At 40.4% G+C, this 20434-nt stretch overlaps 1 protein-coding gene across 6 annotated transcripts in view; it reads right to left on the reverse strand.

The window, feature by feature from the left end:
- The window catches only part of CLIP1 (CAP-Gly domain containing linker protein 1), a 126136-nt gene that overhangs the window by 35075 nt on the left and 70627 nt on the right, over positions 1-20434 (reverse strand). For 5 of the 6 annotated variants that reach the window (XM_057527301.1, XM_057527299.1, XM_057527297.1 and 2 more), the window contains 9 exons: positions 16391-17335; positions 14712-14828; positions 12308-12365; positions 11691-11774; positions 10624-10780; positions 8926-9091; positions 8612-8827; positions 2801-2917; positions 505-611 (listed from right to left, as the gene is read on the reverse strand). In XM_057527301.1, the coding sequence (XP_057383284.1) occupies positions 505-611; positions 2801-2917; positions 8612-8827; positions 8926-9091; positions 10624-10780; positions 11691-11774; positions 12308-12365; positions 14712-14828; positions 16391-17335 (1967 nt within the window). Of the gene's footprint in view, positions 1-504; positions 612-2800; positions 2918-4086; positions 6355-8611; positions 8828-8925; positions 9092-10623; positions 10781-11690; positions 11775-12307; positions 12366-14711; positions 14829-16390; positions 17336-20434 lie in introns of all 6 variants that reach the window. The other variant, XM_057527302.1, reaches the window with a different exon arrangement.

Below are 20434 nucleotides of genomic sequence, written 5' to 3' on the forward strand. Positions count from 1 at the left end.
TTGCTGAGCCTGCGCGTCTGGAGCCTGTGCTCCGCAACAAGAGAGGCCACGACAGTGAGAGGCCCGCGCACCGCGATGAAGAGTGGCCTCCGCTTGCCACAACTAGAGAAAGCCCTCGCACAGAAACGAAGACCCAACACAGCCAAAAATAAAATAAATAAATTAATTAATTAAAATACTTATTAAAAAAATAAAAAATTTAAAAAGCTCTGATTTCCCTTGGATTTTCATAAGGCTTTACCAAGTCACATTTGAATTCCAGCTGTCCTAACTCATCAGCCAGCACACATTTCATTTTGATCCTGTAACTTAGCTATAGTTCTGACTTCACAGTGTAACGTTACAGGGGTGACTTCTCGGGTTTGCAACAGCATTCGGGGGGCAGAAGGGAGACTATTACTTTTGACTACGTACTTGTCAAGTATTCTAAAAATAATTAGCATTGTTTTCCCTTTTGCAATTTTAAATTAGTGCCATAATTTCTCTCAAAGGAGGTAAACTTACATTTCTTTCTTGAATTCTTCCATTTTTTGGTTCTCTACAGTCAGAAGTTCTTTTGATTTGTTCAGCTCTTCCATATTTTTCAAGTTGTTTTCTTTAAGTGTATCCAACTTAAACACCAAGAGAAAAAAACTTGATGAAATTATTTCATTTTCCAATCACATGACTGGATAGACAAATCATTCATGAAAAGGTGCATTAGAAAGGTGAAATTAGTCATTTGCAAAACAAACAAACAAACAAAAAGATCACCTGGGTGAAGAGATTATAAATGATCAAGTCTATTATAAACTGCAACCTCCCCCTTACTTTAGTCAGACATGTCCTGTACACCTGGCCAAAATGTCAAACTAAATTGCTACATAAATTAAAGCAAAAGTTTTCTTTCACCTTGTATACAATTCTCAAAATTTATCATTGAACTTGCTATTCATGTACAATCCATCTTAAAAAAAAACCAAAAAGAAATTGCAAAGGCATGCCATCAGCAAGGATTAATTCTCTGGAATGAAAATAAACCACTTTCTTCCCCAAAGACTAGTCATTTAGGATAAGATATTTTTCAATGTCAGTACCAAACTTCTATGGTCCTCATTATAAAAATTATTGGGATATTTGTAGATGGGAAAAGATTTAGTTATTCATCTCAACTTCAATCTGAAAAGGAAAAGGTCATGTAGTGAGACTGAAAACCACTCACTCACATTCAGCCCCATCACCTGCCCATGGGAGACACAGCCAGCCTAGGTCCTGGCCCCTGGTGGGAGAGCCAGACACATTACTAGAATGAGTGGGGATGTGACCAACCACAGGCCCTGGCCCCTGGTGGGAAAGCCAGACACATTACTAGAATGAGTGGGGATGTGACCGACCACAGGCTCTGGCAGGTGGCTGGAGTTCGAGGTGTGCATCCCCCAAGGATGGGGAGCTCTTCACGGGTGATCCATTACACAGGGTGTGCTTCTGGCGCCTTGCTGGCTTTCTAGGACGTGTATCGTTATCTCTACAGCCAAAGGTGCTTCTGTCCTGTCACCTGCTACCAGTCAGGAGCCCTAGAAAGTGTCTTGCTAGTTTCAACACCACCATCTCCCTTTTAATGCCCCCTAACATTCCAGATTCATGGAATGTTCAGTGGGTCCAAAAACTGATTCCTCCAGTCTGTATTCTGGCTGTAACAAGACACCAAGGGGTATGGTTTATAAGCACACAATTCTCCCTGAATCTATCTTCAAAGGTTAGAGACATTCCCTAAAATCTTCTCATTTACTTTACTTTCTAATTTTGGTTATCACCTATTATTTTTGATGCTTTTATATTTTCAGCTGATGTCCTCTTCTGTTAGGACTGTCAATTCCTAAACGCACTCTTTTCTTTTTTTTTTTTAATTTTTATTTATTTATTTTTCTTTTTTTATACAGCAGGTTCTTATTAGTCATCAATTTTATAAACATACTCTTTTCTATGTCAAGTTTTATTTACCCTATAATTATCTCAAAATGTTCATGTCTTTATGGATTTCAATCATTGACCTTCCATCATGAGAAGGTCTGATCTTTATAGCAGCTATTCAATGCGGCTCTCCGGATTTTCCCTGGCTTTAATTTCTTAACCTCTTACCTGACTATCACTTTAAAAAGCATTTCAAGTTCTACAAAACTTCACATAACTATTTCGGCGAAGCAATCTGCTTGAGATTTATGTAACAGCTTTCCAAAGAAAGAAAGGGTTGGTATGAGCTGGGGGTGGGGGGACTGGGAATCAAAGGAAGGTGCAAGAATAAGAAATGCTACTTCTGGACAGAATCAAAATTATCTTGAGGCCGCAAATCTATCCAAGACCCAGAAGTGACTGATTCAAAATGAGACAAAAGGGAACCAGTACTGAATTAGGCCAAGAAAAAGGCCTATGTCAAACTCAGGGCTGCGGGATGGAATTCAGTGGCTCAAAGTTGGGAGAAAGTTGAGAAAAAAAGCATATGTGATTTAAGATAAAAAAATACAAAAGCTAGAGAATGTTATCGGTACCTCCTCTCATTAGTTCTATCACTGAACAATTATCACAGAAAGCCACGCTGTTAGGGTTTTCCCCTCCTTTTTTAAAGGTTGATCCTACTAAATAAGTAATGAAGTAATACACTTTATTTAATATTATCATCCCGGTGTACGTTCGACTCCACTAACATACATCAAACCTGTGTAAGGCCACACTTCAAAAAATAAACAATCCTGAGTTAGTGATCAAACACTCCATGAAGTCGGTAAGCTGTCCTTTGTACAAAAAGCCATTTAAATCTGATTACTTCGTTCTGCAGTTTTTCATTTGTTTGCTTGGAATCCTCCAAGGAGGCCAGAGTTTCTGTCTTCTCTTTGGTCATCTGTTCCATTATCTGCATGGCATCTTCTGTTGTTTGAGCAGCCTAAATACGAGAAAGCACTGTGAGAAATGAGGGGACCCCTCACCAACGCGGGGAGGTGACTAACACTCAGGCCATAGGGCTCAGGGTCTGTGTGGTGAAGGGAATCACACAGAGACGGTGAGCCAATCACTGATCCCATGCCGAAGCAGACAGACCAAGACATCAAAGGTCTTTACTCCGAAGCAGAACAAAGTTATAGGCCCTTTTTGTGCCGTTTTTTCAACAGGCTAACTGTAATATGCAATTTGTGTTTTTTCACACCCCTCTAAACCTACATTTTCTAAGTTCCAAGTTCCACTAACAACAGTGCTCACTATTCTGACTTATGTTTGAGAGAAATGCTTAGCAATAATACAGAGTAACATCCTTAGGTGGCCGAATTTTCTCTTCATCATATTTATTGTTAAAAATTTAAAACACTATTCTTGCTATCTCAAATTCGGGGCTTTTGAGATCACTTGGGATTTAGGTTGGGAACTTCTCAAATAAAAATAAAAATTATTTGGGCAATTACAGTGTAAGGCTCAAGCGTTTAATGAGAAGCACTGAATGACAAAGTCGATGAGAAGCTGTAGGTAATGAACATAAGCATGGCTGTGAATAAAAAAGATAACATGCATATGGAAACAAATCCTTAGCTGATAAGATATTGAAAAAAATCACCTAAGTGAATTAAAATCTTTTTAGGCACTTGCTTATTACAATTTCATGTGGTCTAATAAAGCTTATGGGAATTCTGCCTTTATACCTTCCCTGTTACCAACTGTGGAGATTTCCCTGGAATCTTCCAATTCCAAATGAAGAGACACAATGAAACAATTAAAAGTCACATAGAAGATACTTTGTTTTAACATGTGCCCATTTTACTATTGTTCTTAAGCCTTTAAGAACCACGGTTGCCTTTTTCACAAAAAAATTCTCCCTACATTAAAAAAATCTATCCTTTTTATTCACAGTTTGCAATTTTTTCTGATGGAGAGGGACAACTGCTATTAGACATTTAGTAAAGAGTTGCCCTTTCAGGTGGTGACAAAGAGCTTGAGATATCTAAGCCAGTGATTAAATGGGGTGGGTCTCCTTCTTTGGAAACAAAGACAAATCCCTCAGCCACTGCAGGGTTAGTGCACAGGGTTAGGCCAGGTGCTCAACACTTGAACCTCCCACTTTACCGTAAAGGACTGCAGAGTCTCGAGCTCTCTAATTTTAAGAGTGAGCTTGCTCTTGTCTTTCCTCAAAATACGGTTTTCATTTTGAGATTCTAGGAGGTTGACTGAGATATGGCTGTTGGTTTTGGCCAACTGGCTGATCTCTTTCTGAAGGATGAAGTAGCTTTCGGCCAGCTTCTCCTTCTCCTTCAGGAGCTCGTCCTTCTTCAGCATCATCTCTCTTTTCTCAGCCAGGAGGTTCTTGTTGTCCTGCATCACCCTGGCCCGCTCGGCCAGGGTCACCTCGTGGTTCAGCCGCAGGTCATCCAGCATCTTGGTGAGGCAGCTGTGCAGCTCCTGCAGTTCCAGCTTGGATTTGGACAAGGCAGCAAAATCGCTCTTCAGAGTCTCTATGCTGGCGGCCAGCTGAGCCGTCTCTGCGCTCAAGAGTTCCTTCTCCTTAACAATCTCCGCCACTTTCTGCTCTGAGTTGGCCTTGTCTTGGATTAGCACAAAGTTCTCGGACTGGAGCTCCCTGGTGCACACCCTCAGCTCCCCCACCTCCTGCTCCAGGAGAACCACTCTCCCGTGGAGTTGGCTGTTTTCACACAAGGACGACTCTTTGTCCTGGGTCCTGGCTTCTTTCTCCAGGACTAGGGACTGCTGCATCATGTGGATCTTCTCATTTAACTTCTGACACTCTTCTTGCAGGTTCAACCCCTCCTTCAGCAAGATGTTCTTTTCGGAACAGCAAGCCTTGAGTTCAGCGTTCAAACTCTCCTTTGCTTGCAGTACGTTAGTGTGTTCTTTCTCCAGAGTCTTTTTGGCATTTTGAGCCTCTTTCAGCATCAAAGCGAGATCATGCCTGGTGGCTGCGAGTCCTTGGTTTTCCTTTTTTCTCTCTTGAAGCTCTTTCTTCAGGGCATCGAGATTACCGAGCAGTTTCATCTTCTCGTGCACAATGATTCTTCTGTTTGCAGACTCTTGATCGTATTTCTTTTTAAGGTCTTCTATGGCTTTGATGGAATTCTCCCTTTCTGCAAGTAAATCTGTATTTTGCATTTCCAGTACAGATTTTTCTTTCAAGAGACTATCCTGCTGCTTTCTGAGCTTAGTGATTTTCTGACAAACCATCTCCTTCTCAGAAGTTAGGTAAGTGATCTTCTCGTTCAGGTTCATCTCGATGTGGGCAGCCTCTTCCGAGCATTTGTTGAGTTTTTCAGTGATGAGCCTATTTTCATTTAGAAGTTCTTCTTTTTTGGCCAAGAGCCTTCTCTCAGACGAGGCCAGGGTTTCTCTTTCACGCAGAAGCTGGATGCGCTCGGAGTCTGTGATCTCCCGACTGGTCTTCATTTCTTCCAGCAGCGTGGTGAGGCTTGTGTTTGTGGCCTGAAGTTGCAGAGTCTCCAGCTCGGCCTCCCTCAGAGCCTCGCTGGCCTCCTGCAGCTGCGCGCGGAGCCCACCGGCTTCCGTGCTGAGCAGATGTTTGACCCGGAGGGCAGCCTCCAGGCTGGCATTCAGCTTTTCCTGATCTTGAAGCAGCATGTCCTTCTCAAACTGCAGATCTTTGCTGTTTTGGAGGAGATGGTCTCTTTCGATCTTTAAGGCTATGCACATGTTATCAAGACCTGACTGTTTCTCCAAAGCTGACTTTTTCTCAGTTGTAAGATTTTCCATCTCCTGCACCAAGCTTTTCTGATCTTTGACTAGCTCCTCATAGGAGCTCTGAAGCTTCTGAATAATTTCATCTTTATCTTCAGCCAACGCAAGGTTTTCAGTTACAAGCTTCTTGATATGATCCTCCAGGTGATCTTTTTCTTCCAGATTCTTCTTAGACTCAGCCATCAAAATATCTTGGCTGAACTGGAGTTCCTCTGTGAGTGCCTGCAAGCTTGCTTTGGAAGCCTGCAAAGACTCATTTTCCATATTTATCTTCAAGAGTTCTTCCTGTGCGTTATTGATTTCTTTAAGTAATTTCTCTCTCTCAACTGCCAAAGCTGCTTTATTGAGCTGCTCCTGCTGATAAAGCTTTTCAGCATCTTGCTTTTCTTCTAAGACTTTCTCCTTTTCTAAATTAAGAGTTTCGTTTACTGACCATAGCTTCTGTTGGTCTTCCTGAAGTAAAGTTATTTTGGCCTCCACCTCTACAAGCTTTGACAAAAGTGAGCCTTTTTCTAACTTTAAAGCATTTCCCTCCTGTGCAAGAAGCTGCTTCTCTGATTTCAGACCCCTCAGCTCTTCTGACATTAGTTCAATTTCTTTTTTGGCTGATGTTAATAAGTAAGTTAGCGACTACAGAAACAAAAGATGGAAAGAATGGAAACAAAATGAAATCAAGCAGACAAATGCAAGCCCGAATAACTTAATGTAACCTAAACCATAAAAGTTAAAAAAATTTTTACAATAAATGTCATAGAAACTATCTGGATAACAGGGGAAAGAAACTCGATGAACAGAGCCCATAAAAGGATAATGCAAAGCAAGTTTAGCTTTGCAAAGTGCTGATATATCTATTGGTTTATCTTTGAAACAACTTTTGAAGTATTCCTGAGAGACACCTAGAAGATACAAACAGTAGTTTGACTTTGATGTCAGGGCATGAAATTCTTTCCTGCCATTCCAATTATCCAATTGTTTCTATTGTAGAAGGGGTTCATAGAATTTTTTAAAACACAATCTAAAGAACTACAAAAAGTGAGTATACTTTAACCAAAAAAGAGGAGGAAGGGCAAGGTATTATAAACTGTTGCTTTTCAAACTAAATGCAGAACCTCACTTACTAAAGGACTTGGCCTGAGACTGATTTAGCTTCAATATTACATATAACTTAGTAAAAATACAGACTAATTTTCTAGTCTTTGGCAACGAAAATAAATGGGCTTTAAAAAAGTGTATTGGTTTATAAAGTAAATTGACCACAATGTCTCTACCAGCACTGTCCAGAACTTTCTGCAAGGATACAAATGGACTTTATCTGCGCTGTCCATTGTGGTAGCCACTAACCACACGTGCAGTGCTCGCGACTGAGAGGATGAATTTATAACTTGAACTAATTTAGATTTAAATGGCCACACGTAGCTAGTGGCTACTGTACTGGACGGCACAGCTATAGTTCATTGGCTCTTAAACTAGGGAACATGGGAGCATTGTGGGCTCCACGAATCTCCTGAGGTTTCATCTAAAACTGGTTGAGGGCATATACCAGCTTTCCTGGGGAAAATATCTTAAGGTTTCATCAGATTCTCCAAAGAGTCTGTTGAGCCCCTGCTGTTGACAACATTGAGATTCACAGAAATCGGAGATCCAGATCCAGACAACTCTGGAGGGGGAACTGTCAACTCTGACGGGAACTGAATCCTGGCATTTTAACCAAATGATCCTTATAAAAACAACAACAACAACAACAAACACAATTACTGAGCCTTCACACAAACCACTAGAATGCTGTGGTTTGGGCAGGCTGCAACATTTCAACGGAAACACTAAAAAACTAGAGTCTGTCCAGATAAAGGGAACCACAAAGACAAAAACTCTGGAAATTATATCCAGTTGTTAAACGGCTCATAAACCTGGAGACACATCGCAGGGAAAAGAGAAAGCGTTGATGGACAGCATGTAGAAGAAAGAAAATTTAGGCATCTTATACATGACATGTATTACATGTCATGCTACACTTAATTTTATAAGTTTTAAATGGGCTCTGTTTCAAGTCCTATGTATGCTTTTTTCTATTTTCTGTCTACTAAACTCATATATATATATATAAACATTTCTCTGACACATTAAAAATAATTAAAGACAAGTATTTGCTTTTCTTTGAGCAATTTAGATAGGAGTTAGGAGGGTTGAACTTCATTACGTTACCAGAGTCAAAAAACATATTGGGACACTGATACGATCCTGACACCATACAATGAAAATCAGTGTATCAAGTTCTACTCTACTTAGCAGTAGGATGTTTTCTCACAGCCCTTAAATCCAGCTTCCTTGTTGATGAGCTCGTAGTGCCTTCCTGGGGACATGCGAGAGCCCTCTCTAGAGCTCTCCCTTCTACTTTATCCTCTAAGAGCTCTGTTCCTCCAACCAGGCTCCACTCCCTGCCCACCTGCCTCACGTGGCCTCTGCCTCTTGCTTTTCTGCAAGATGTCTCTCCTAACCCTGGTGCAAGGTGGCAGCAAGATGGCCAAGATTAGAGGAACATGCTTTCCCGCAACAAAGAGTCTACTACAGGCAGGCAGACAGAGGTCAGGCAACAGCAGACTCTTCGTGACAGCTGGGGAGCAAGTCGCGTAGGGGGTGGTGGCCACACAGTACATTCGGGGGAAAGACCTGTAGCCATCACCCTCCCTGAGAAGGAACAGCGGCTGGTACAAAGCACTTGAAGATACAGGACATGTAATTCGCCCTCCTGCCACGCACTCTGAGGGCCAACACTGGTAACGGCCACTGAACCCATCCCACGTGCTGCTGCTTTCTAAGCCCCCTTGCAGCCTTGACACGGAACGCAAGCAAACTGTAATTCGACCACACGATTCTCGCCACCACGTACTCTGGCTTTGTCGGTTTGCCTTCTCAGCTCCTCCATCTCCTGCAGCAAGTCACTGTTCTCCTTTTGTGCGGCCTTCAGCCGCTCCCCTGTGTCCAACAGCATCTTCTGGAGGTTCTGCAGCACTTCTTCATGCTTGGCCTGTGTCTCAGAACTGGCTTCTTCATACCTGGCTTCCAGCTCTTGACACTCGTTGTGGCTCATTTGCATTTTCTTTTCCTGCAGACACCCAGAGTCAGGAGTGAGTCATTTGCCCATGTCTGTTCTGCCCCTCAACCTCCCCTGCCAGCCAACAGTCCCACTGATTCTCTCCTTACCAGGTCTGACAATTTTTTCAGCAGTTCTTTCTTTTCTTCCTCATGCTTTTTAGCTGCTTCTTGCTGGCTCTGTTCAGCTTTGAGAGTTACTTCCCCAATACTTTTCTGCAGAAGACTTTCATTTTCATTAGCCTTGGTAAGTTTTAGCTGTAATTCTTCTACATTTCTAGAACAAGTTTCAATACAAGGCATCAGATTTTTCAAAAGAGTACTTTAAATTCTAGAGTTGTACTTTAAAATATTAATAATAATTGTCTTAATGATTATAAATGTTATGAGCAATTAATAACATCTGAAATAAGCAAAAAACAAAAACAAAAACTGACTTGTCCTGAAGAATAATTTTAACAATTGTGATGGTTACAAATACCTTAGAGTAACTACTCCTCTAACTGTGAACATTTATTATTTTATGTCAGTAGATCAATAAGGAAAAATGATTGAAAAGTAAGCACATTAGAGGAGGTAAGTATTTGAGGTTTCCAAATTTTAGCAGACTAGATTATCAAAGACTCATTTTGGGGTCGCTTGAGAACAGAAGATATGAAAATAACAATAATGTGATGTTCTAGCTCAAAGAGAACCACGTGGTCCCACAGAGATGTACGAGGGCCATCAACCTGGAGAAAAGGCTGGCTCATGGACCGGAGAAAGGAAGGAAACTTGGACGGTGCCTCTGGATAAGCACCGACAGAAATGCAACTTCTCCAAGGCTCTGTGCCACAACCGCCTGGGCAGCTGTGCCCACCTCACAGCAGGTCTGTCACAGTCGGCCAACCAAGGTCCATCTGCCCGTCACCCACCAACGCTGAGCCGTGCGTGAGTGCACGGCTGGACGTAAACTAACTCTGCCAAGTATTAATACTTTCAGAATCAGAAGTCTACCAGAGCTAATATGTCCTCTAAAAGTTTTTGCCTTATAAAATAAACATTTGATTTTTATAGGGCAGCCATTAAAAGAAAAAAAAAATCAAAGCAACGAGAGCCTCAGAATAAAGACGAGAAGAGAGATTACGATAAAAGAAGCTTTAGCGCTGAGGAAGTAGGGTGTAGTGATGAAGAGCAACAAGGGCTCTGGGACCAGACCACCTAGATCCGAAACCTCAGGCGAGTTACTTAACCTCATTAAGCCTCAATTTCCTTTTCTTTAAAATAGGAACAATAATACACTCACCTCAGAGGATTATTAATTAGGAGAACTAGAAAATATACTCTACACAAAGCTGTTAGCACAGCGTGTGGCCCGTGATCAGCCCTTCACACGTGTTATCTATCATCCCACTGAAATAGGTTAAAAATATATATATATATATTTCTCTTCTCTAGTTGAGGCGCAAGAGCTCAGTAGTTGTGGTGCGTGGGCTTAGTTGCCCCATGGCATGTGGGATCCTAGTTCCCTGACCAGGGTTCGAACCCGCATCCCCTGCATTGTAAGGCAGATTCTTTACCACTGGGCCACCAGGGAAGTCCCTAAAAATATTTTTAACTGCCTGTAAAAGATGCTATTGCCGTTGGTAAACTACTACCTTTTCTTTACAAGTCACCAGAAAGTCTGCAATACACTGCGATAACAGAGAAAGAATGAGATTCAGGCAACTTTAAAACCTAACAGTCCTTAAGATTTCATCTCCCCTCCCACCCAGACCTTCCTTCAGGGCCTAACCCAAAGTAGGCGCTCTTATTAATACTCATACATACCTTTCTTTCAGACGTAATTCATCATTCATTTTTGTCAGCTGAGAAGAACTATCTCCTGACATTTTCATTATTACTGCAATGTCGTTTTCCAGTTTTTCCTTCGCCTTTATCAACTGTTCTTCCCTTTCCTCTCTCTCTCTAAATTTTGCCTCCATATCTGAATATATATAGAAAAAAATAGCACTGTTGTGTTATAATCAACAAAAATGTATTACCTACACCCTGTATGCCAAGCCTTGCTCTGGGAATATGTGCATATAGCAATCCCTGCTCTCATGAAAATTACATTCTAGCAAAGAAGACAGACAATAAACAAGATAAATAAAGAGAATAAATAGTACAATAGATAGTGGTTAAGTGCTAAGAGGGAAAAAAATACAAGCGGAGAAAGGAGTCAGGAAGGAGTCGGGGAGGTTAAAATCTTAGCGAGAGCCTCTCTGAGACGGTGACATTTAAGTAAAACCCTGAGGGAAGTGAGGGAAGAGGAATGCAGGCAGAGGGGAAAGCAAGTGCAAAGGCCCCGAGGCAGGAACATGCTCGACAATCAAGTATCACCAAGGAGGCCAATATGGCTGCAGTGGAAGGAACAAGGGGAAGAAGAGTACAGGATGAAATCATAGAGATAAGAGGACCTGATGACAGTAAGGACCACAGCTTTTACTGTGAGTGAGATGGGAGCCACTGGGCCATTCTGACCAGAGAAGTGACATGATCTGACTTGATGTTGAAAGGATCCCCCTGGCTGCTGGGCTGAGAACAGACTGAAGGGGTCAGAGCAGAAGCAGGAGCCCAGGTGGCCAGCTGTTACTACAGCTTCGATTAAAGATGCTGGTTGACTCGGATCAAGGATAGCAGGGGGAGTAGTGAGATGGGGTGGATTCTGACTTGTTTGAAAACAAAGCAGAGAGAATTCGCTAAGGTTTACAGACCTCAAACAAGTATTTTATCACAATATAACACGAGTGAAGAATTTATGCCTGAATAGTAGATATGCTGTAACAACACACTAAAATTATCTCAAATCCTAGGAAGCCTACTACATTTAATGTGTAGAGACGTCTTCTTACCTGCTAAATTTTCTCTCAACTTCTCCAATTCAGAAGACAGCACATTAAACTGTTCCTCTTTTTGGTGTAATTTATTTACAGTTTCTATTTGGGATGAAGTTAAAAGTTTAATACATTTCATAGTTAATAAGCCATCTAAAGCTTGACTGTCTTAAAACCAAATCAAATCAAAAGCTTGAGATTTGGGATCACGGGAATACTAAAGAGTCCCATTACAAATCAAACCACTGAATAACGAACCTAAAGAAACAAGCAAGCAACTCTTTCTTGTCTCCCCAAATCTGTAGATTAGGCAGGCACCGGGCATCCCTTTTCCAGGCATCTCTTTCCTCCTTCCACTTAAAACTCAATAAAGCTATCAATGACTTAAGCTTAAGTAAGACAATACTTTTCCCAAGTACACCTACATTTTAATATGGAGCAAGCTTTGAGTCAAAAAGAAGAAAGAATGAATGGGAGCTTGAGGCTTCAGGAAGCCAAGGGAACCCAGTATTACTGTGCGCTGCAGGAACTTCCAGGGTGGTGAAATTAGGCTACAGGCAGCATCTATTTTTATGCACCAAAGGCCAGCTCCAGCTTGAGAACAAGAGAGCTGCTCATACTCTGCTAAGACATACCTTGCATACTTCTCTGAACAGAGACTGCCTGCTCTGAAGCATCAGCAAAATTTTCTTTCTAAAGAAAAAGAAGTGGACGTTCAGAATAGAAAGTTTTCAGATTATAAAAATAAAAAGTTTCTATGACTACAACATTATCTATTTTTTGTTGCTAGTTTTGTCTCATTAAAGCTAACTTACGCTTAAAACATGTAGGCATCAATTACTACCATATGCATACTGTGCACGTGTACACACGAGTGAGGTTTGCATGTGTGCTGCATGTGTGGGTATGCACATGTCTGTACACGTGTGGATGTGCACACTTATGTCAGTACATGCATGTGTGGATACACATGTGGTGCCACATGTATGCCTTTTCTTCATGTTGCAACCCTCAAGTAGCAGAACCTCTCTTCAGAAATCTGCCTGAGACAGTGAACAGAGTTCCGAAATTTGTTTTTTTTTAATATTTCTTTTTTTCGTTGAAGTATAATTGGTTTACAACGTTGGGTTAGTTTCAGGTGTACAGCAAAGTGATTCAGTTATACATATATATTTTTTCAGCTTCTTTTCCCTAATAAGTTATTACAAAATATTGAGTATAGTTCCCTGTGCTACACAGTAGGTCCTTGTTGGTTATCTATTTTGTACATAGCAGTGTGTATACGTTAAACCCAAACTCCTAATTTATCCCTCCCCCCAGCCCTTCCCCTTTGGTAACCATAGTGTGTTTTCTATGTCTGTGGGTCTGAGTTCTGAAATGTTTTACATCTAAGAATAGTCAGAACCTAGTATCTTAAAACCAGATCTGTGTCAACTACCTTAAACCAAAAAGTCCATCGCTCACTCACTATCTTTTCTAAACATGACAGGAGGGCAAGATAAAACCACTCTCCTGATTTTCCTGAGACGAACTTTGAGCTAGATACACCAAGTGAATTTTTAAATGAGTCTTTCTAATTAATTAATATTTTAGTTTAAAAATGGGCTCACAAGCCACAAGTCCATCAAAGCCCACAAGCTGTCCACCTGTGTTACTCCCAAAGCCAGACCTCAGGTGGCATGTTTTCAGAGGACGTAGAGGAATACTCTAACTTAAAAAAAAAGTAAGGCATCCTGAAAGTTTGGGGAGGAGGGAAGAGAAATGACATGAAACTCAAAACACATTTTCTTAAAGGACACCATATTGAAAAATGGTAATTTCCAGGTCAACTTTTCTCAATATGTAGCTGAAATACGCTGTATCATAACTGTCTGATAGAACTCTCTACAATGAAACTGTGCTGTTCAATTGGCAGCCACTGGCCACGTGTGGCTTCTAAGCACTTAAAACACGGCTAGTGCAACTGAGGAACTGAATTTTATATTTTATTTAATTTTAATTAATTTAAATTTATAGAGCCATATATATAGACAGTAGCTACCATAATGAAGAGTGCGGCTATATAGTTAACATTTTAAAAGTAGAAATATGTAATATTGGCATTTAAATAAGAAAAAAAAAATCACTTTTTTTTTTTTTTTGGCCGTGTGTCATGTGGGATCCTAGCTCCACAACCAGGGATCAAATCTGTGTCCCCGAATTAGAAGCATGGAGTTTCAACTACTGGACCCCCAGGGAAGTCCAAAAATCAAACACTTTTATTCACCACTGGTATTAGCAGAGAAGTGTAAAACGTGGAGAACAGGAAGGTGCATGTAAGACCCAAGACAACTGACCCTTCATAGCTAATGTTCCTCTTATCAAGTTTTCTCCATGAGCCTACGCCTCTCCTTTCCCATGACGTGTGGGTATCACTGGCACCTGCCCGTGGTTATCAGCCTTGACTAAGCTTGTGTTTTTGATGTAGGAGGCAAGGCAGAAGGGAGAACAGTTGAGAAAAAGACAAAAAATGTCCTACAACCTGGGATTAAGCTAAGAGGATATATATGAAAGGAAAAGTAATTTCCTGAGGAGGAATAAACTGAGCTGTAAGAGAGAATTCTGTGAACTCGTTAATTAGACAGCACCCTGCCTTGCTAACAGAGGGTGCCAATGGTCCAGGAGAGCTTGCTGGCTTGCTGTCACAGGGCAGGTAGGACAAGGCATAGGGCGAGACCTCACTATATATGAAACCTAATGTGCTGGGTATATAACTTGAAAGGTTCCTGTGTTTGGTGAAACTAAGTAGTCAATAACATGCCAAAGCAATGCATTACCAGAGGCAAAGGACAGATTTAAAAAAAAAAAAGTAATACTTACCTTTATTGCTAGTTTGGGTTTGATCCAATTCCTCTCAAGTTATTCATCAACCAACCAATACTTTGCAAGAGAAAGGAAATAGGTGCAATATGTCTTTCTTTATAGAAGTTTTTGTTTTTTAAACGGGAACAATTTGAATGGCCAGAAACCCTGAGATTCAGATTCCCAGCAGGTACTTACCAAAATCTGAAGTTCTTTTTCCAAAGCCTCTTTCACTTGACTGACTTCACTCAAGTTTTCCTGAAGTTTATTAAGCATTAGCTCTTTTCCCTGCAGCTCTCTGGTGATGCTACTAGCCTAACATACAGAGTTACATGGTACAGAAACCAGTGACCAAAAGGAAACAAAACAGAATGAGAAAGAAAACATAAAACAAATATAAAAAAATGTATGAGATACAAACATAACCAAACAAAACTGAAAGGAATAAAGGCATGGGTAAAAAGTCGTTTTGGTGTTTTTTTGGTTTTTTTGTCTTTAATTCTAAGAAGCCAATGACTTTTCATACAATCAGTTCTAGATAAGATTGCCCAATGGCTAATTTTAAATAATCAAAAGAGTATTTTTCTATACCTGAATTTGGACTGCCAGCATGCTCTAAAGCAGAAAGTACAGATGCTTACTTTCTAAATGAGACAGTTGAGCAATTTCATCTTCTGGACTTTAGAAAACCTTAAGACAGGAATGGTGGATTCCTGCAGACTGTGTTTCATTTTCTGTATTTTTGTACACGCTTAAAGTATTTCAACATTTAAAATAAAAAATAAAATTTTAAAAATGTACTACACAACAGTCGTTAGAAATTGGCTTTCATTAAATCTTAATGTAAAAAAAGTAGACCAACACATTAGCTGCATATTCCATATTAATTTAATTTTTGTGTTTTGATTGGTATTTCAGAACCAAGTGAGGAGATTTGAGAAAAATTTCCTATGACTGTCATCTTCAACTAATGTTACTTAGCAATTTTTGCCATTTGTCTGTCTTCACCTCTCCCCATTTAACCATCACAACCCTTCCTTCTTTGCCAATAGAGCAGCTTCTCCCGCAAAAAGCTCAGAACATTCAGCATCAATACCAGTGCCTCCACTAGTGGCAGGAGGACTGGGAAAAAGGGTTCCTTCCTTGAACAATCCTTAAAAATGAAGATGACATTTAGCAAGGCTAGTTAGTAAGAAAGGTAGCCAGCGAATGTCTCACATCATTTCCTATGCCTTGATCAAAAGCACACTTGTCCAGTCTTTCCTCAAAAAACCAGGGACTAGATCACATTCTCATCGTGACACAGAAAAAACTCCAATGAGACATAAGTAGCAACGCAAAGGGCTCCAGGCTCTTCACCTTCATTTTGCTGTGAACGTTATTCATCATAGCATGTTAATTCACACCAGTCAAGTGCTCTCGGAGTTCACATTCTGTTTTACATGTAACCTTACAGACAAGGCAGTTATGTAGGTGGGAAAGGAGGAGATGATCTTACAAGTTTCTATCTTATTCTTTCAATTCATTCACCTCAATGCCATCATTTTTGGGGAGTTCTCTATTTTAAAAAGTTTATAGACTGGAACCAAGCTTAAACAGGAGATCACAGCAAGCCCAGAGATATAGTAATAAAGTATTCAGATACTAGGAAACCAGGATCAATTAACAGAGTTGAGCCATTATTTTCTCTAACCTCCTCAGATGAAACCATACTCGAAATACTCAGAAGATACTATACTCAACTGGGAAATTCGTTAGCACCAGTTTTAACTAAGTCAAGAATCTGGAGGATGAATTACCTCAACTGAAAAATAAGATACAATGCAAAATAAGAACAAGAAATGGAAAAGAAAAAGATGGAGGATGTTGATACAAACCTTGCCACTTTCAGCATTCTTTTCGATCTCTAAATTTTTAATCTGTTTCTCAGCTGCCTCAAGCTGCTGTCTAAGGTTCTCGATTTCCGATTTACCTTCGGAACTGGCTTTCCGAAGAGCATCAAGATCCAAGAGCTTGTCTTCGGCAGCCTTGAGCTGTGATGTAAAATTATCAATAACCTTGGTTTGTTCATTGCATTTGGCTTGTAGTACCTCTAGCTCCTTTACCTTTAGCTCAGCTTCCTGCAATTTGTTTAAGGTGTCCTCCATTTCTACTAGATGCTGGTCTTCCGCTTTGTCCAGCTTCGACTTGATGGCTTCCAGATTGTTCTCTTTCTCTTTCATGACTTTCATCAGTTTAGCCCTCAGGGCTTCGAGCTCTTTAGTGTGAGCAGACCTTTCCAAGTCTTGTTTACTCTGCAAATTTTCTATTTCGTGCTGGTAATCTAGTCTCATTTTCTCTATTTGCGTTTTTAACTCGGCAAATTCTGCCGTCTCCGTGCCGACCCCCTTGCTGAAGGACACCTTCAGCTCCTCCATCGCCTGCTGGTGGGATGCAATGGCGGTCTCCAGCCTGGACTTCCACAGAGCTATTACGTCCGAATTCTCCTTGTTGGCGTGATCAAGCTTGCTTTTCAGTGACTCGTTCTCTTTGGAAAGCTTCTCTGTGGTGGCCTGAAGAGCCTTTATCTCCTTCTGATGCGTTTCTTCCCGGGCTCCAAATTGCTCCTTCAGAGAAGTGATTTCTTTCTGATGGTCAGTATGGGTGGCTTCTAACTTTTCTTGCAAAGCGCTTATCTCTTGTAAAAGGGAGAGTGACATGTCAACATCCCCAGCAGGCTTACTGGACTCCAGCCTCCTTCGCAGCTCAGCTACTTCCTGTATTCTGAACGCTAGGTCTTTTTCTAGTTCCATTATGCGGGACTTTTCTGACACTGTGGCCACCTAGTATCAGCAAAGAAAGAGAGATCATTTAAATAACAAATCACTGATGATTCTCTTTAACCTTAAAGATCTTTAGTAACTACCCCAGCTCAGGCAGCAGTCAAGCCACCAAGAATGTCTATGTGTTAATCTAGTTGTGATAACGGCTTAAGCCCAGTTCCGGGAGCTCCAAATCAAATTTATAGTCTTTGGCAAACTTTTCACCATTTTGAGATGCTAAAGGAAAATAAAATTGAGTTTAACTCACCCCCAAAATATTTCTTTTCCCTTTAAAGAACCTTAATCAGGAAAGTACCCATTAACTGTAGTAAGTTAATAGAAACAGTACCTTTCAAGGTTCTCTTACATCTGCCTTCTGGAAGAAGAATCCTTATTTTGCCTACTTCAACCAAGGTGTATGAACGTTTGTCTAGCTGATGGAAGTGACTTTACACAAGTGTGCTGTCCCGTACAGCAGCCACTAGCCACCCGTGGCTACTCAGCCCTTGAAACGTGGCTCCAAGTGTCAAATATACATCAAATAATGAAGACTCGGGAAAAACAGAATATATCTTGTTAATAATTTCTTTCTCTCTCTTTTTTTTTTTTTTTTGGCCACACCACGTGCCTTATGGGATTTTAGTTTCCTGACCAGGGATCAAACCTGGGCCCTTAGCAGTGAGAGCGCGGAGTCCTAACCACTGGACCGCCAGGGAATTCCCAATAATTTCTTATATTGATTACATGATGAAGTGATAATAGTTTGGATATATTGGTTTAAATAAATAAAATATATGATTAAATTAATTTCACCTGCTCCTTTTTACATATTAAAAAAGTATGTTAATGTGGGTACCAGAAAATTTTTAATTATATATATGTGGCTCATGTCATAATTCTGTTGGATAGCACTGGTGTTAAAGGTGTAAAAATATCTATGAAATGTTTCAGTGAATACCACGACAACTGTAGAATAAAAGCCTCAAGTGGATAAAGAAGAACTAATTTACTAACCTTTTTTAAAAAGGACAAAGAAAGAATGATTACTTACCTGCAATGATACATAAGAATCTTATACAGAGTCCCTCTCCCTTTTAGATTTTATAATTCCTTCACCATCTTGACGTACATGTCTCGCTCCCCTAACCCAGTGGTTCTCCGACCTTAGTGTGCGTGTGAGTTGCCTGGGACGTGTGTCTACGGTGCAGGCCCAGTTCCTCCCACGAGTGCTGATTCTACCTGAGCTCTGGGACAGAACCCGGGAATATGCTGCTATTTAAACTCATACCCCCAGGACGAGGAAAAACACTTTCCTAACCTGCGTCCTTCTGTTCTTAGGAAGTTATTTCCCTCTGCTGTTACTCAGTAAGTTTAGTATACAAAATATGTGGGAAATGGTAGCTTTGGGCATAAAAACTAATTATTGGACTAACCTGGGAAATAGAAGGGAACTTGAATGATTTAAAGACATCAGTGAATCCCAAATTTCATGGATCAAAAGTCCTCCGGAGTGAAGGCTCCACTCCCTCACTGCCTTTATTGGGACAGAAGGTAATGGGTGTGTTTTTCCTTCAGCCCCTCTGTCCACCTACAGGCTGTGAGATGGATAAAGACTAAAGTGTCCACCAAGAACAAGAAAATAAAGCACTTGGGGCTCCAAAACTGCATGATCAAATCATTAAGTATTTCAGAGCTGGCTATAATTGTTTTGTTTCAGGGTTATAGGTGCTTCAAAGACGTTAATTCATTTACATAGTTTTTTCTGGGGTGGAGGTGGGGAGTCCACAGATAAGGTGCATTATTAAACCCCATTGCTACAAGGTTCACAACATAAATAACTTGAATCCAACAGGGCACTAATTCTTAATCAGTCACAACAAAACCGTCAAACTGAGGAAATACCAAGTAAAAAATAAGGGAAAATAATAAATAGTGTGGTTATGCAGCATTTTCACAGCACTTCCATTTTTTAATTTTATTTCCCAAAATCTGCCCTCAGGCAAAACTATCTATGTGTCTGCCTTTCCCACCATAAAAGCCAGGTATCATTTCTTATTCTTGCTAATGTTTCTACAGCGCCAAGCACACTGTTTATAAACTGGGCTTACTGGCTTAGAGGAATTCTAAAGCGCTTCCCAAAAAGGAATGCAGGTGATGGGAAACTTAGATGGGTCAGTGGTTAGTTGCACACTTGGCAAACCAAGAGTGAGGATCGACAGGAGACAAGGCTTGTTATAGGAAGATGACAGCTTGCTTGAATCTGAAATACTTAAATAAACCATGCTGTGAACGGATGCCTTCTTTTCCACAGAAAACAAAAACAAAAAAAATCAAAATTGTTTGCTGACAAAGCTGTAAGGGAGATTTGTTCAGAAGTAAAAAAAAAAAACATCCTTACTTCAATAGCCAGCCACAGCACGGGAGCTCAGTCTTACTATTAGTCCCTTGTATTTCCCAGATCAAGTCTTTGGCTCTCGGGTAACAAAGAAACGGCACCAAACTACCAGGATTTTTTTTCTTACCAAATACACAGACGATATCTTTAGTTTTGAGGCCGACTGAGAACATTTTCTTTCTCTTAAAAAATACAAACTCATGACTTAGAGAAGAAAAATTACTCGATTTTCTAGATTTTTTTAGATCAATGATTTCTCAAGAAGAGAAATTTCTACAAATACTAATAATTCAAAAGGAAAAAAATCAGGATACCAAATTTCATCAGAGACAGAATAATTTTTGAAATTTTAAAATTAAGGATCTGGGTGATTTAGCTATTAACAATCAAATTTGTGATTTAAAAGGTATATAATACATACATGTTTTCTTATATGTGACTCAGATTAGTTCTTAAATCTTTTATCACAAAACTACTTCCATAATAGACAGACTCCATCCTGTAGTGGTTAAGAGCACAGACTCTGGGGTCAAATGGCCCAAATACAAATCCTGGCCCCACTATCTCTATTAGCTGTGTGACCTTGGACATATTATTTAACCTCTCCGTGCCTCGGTTTCCTCATCTGTAAAATGGGGACAATACTACTACCTCTCCCCTGGGGTTGTGGTGAGACTGAATAAGTTAATACTTGTAAAGTGCTTGGAATAGTGCCTGGCATAAAG

This window comes from Balaenoptera acutorostrata, chromosome 13 (assembly GCF_949987535.1).
Source record: "Balaenoptera acutorostrata chromosome 13, mBalAcu1.1, whole genome shotgun sequence".
NCBI classification, from domain to species: domain Eukaryota; kingdom Metazoa; phylum Chordata; class Mammalia; order Artiodactyla; family Balaenopteridae; genus Balaenoptera; species Balaenoptera acutorostrata.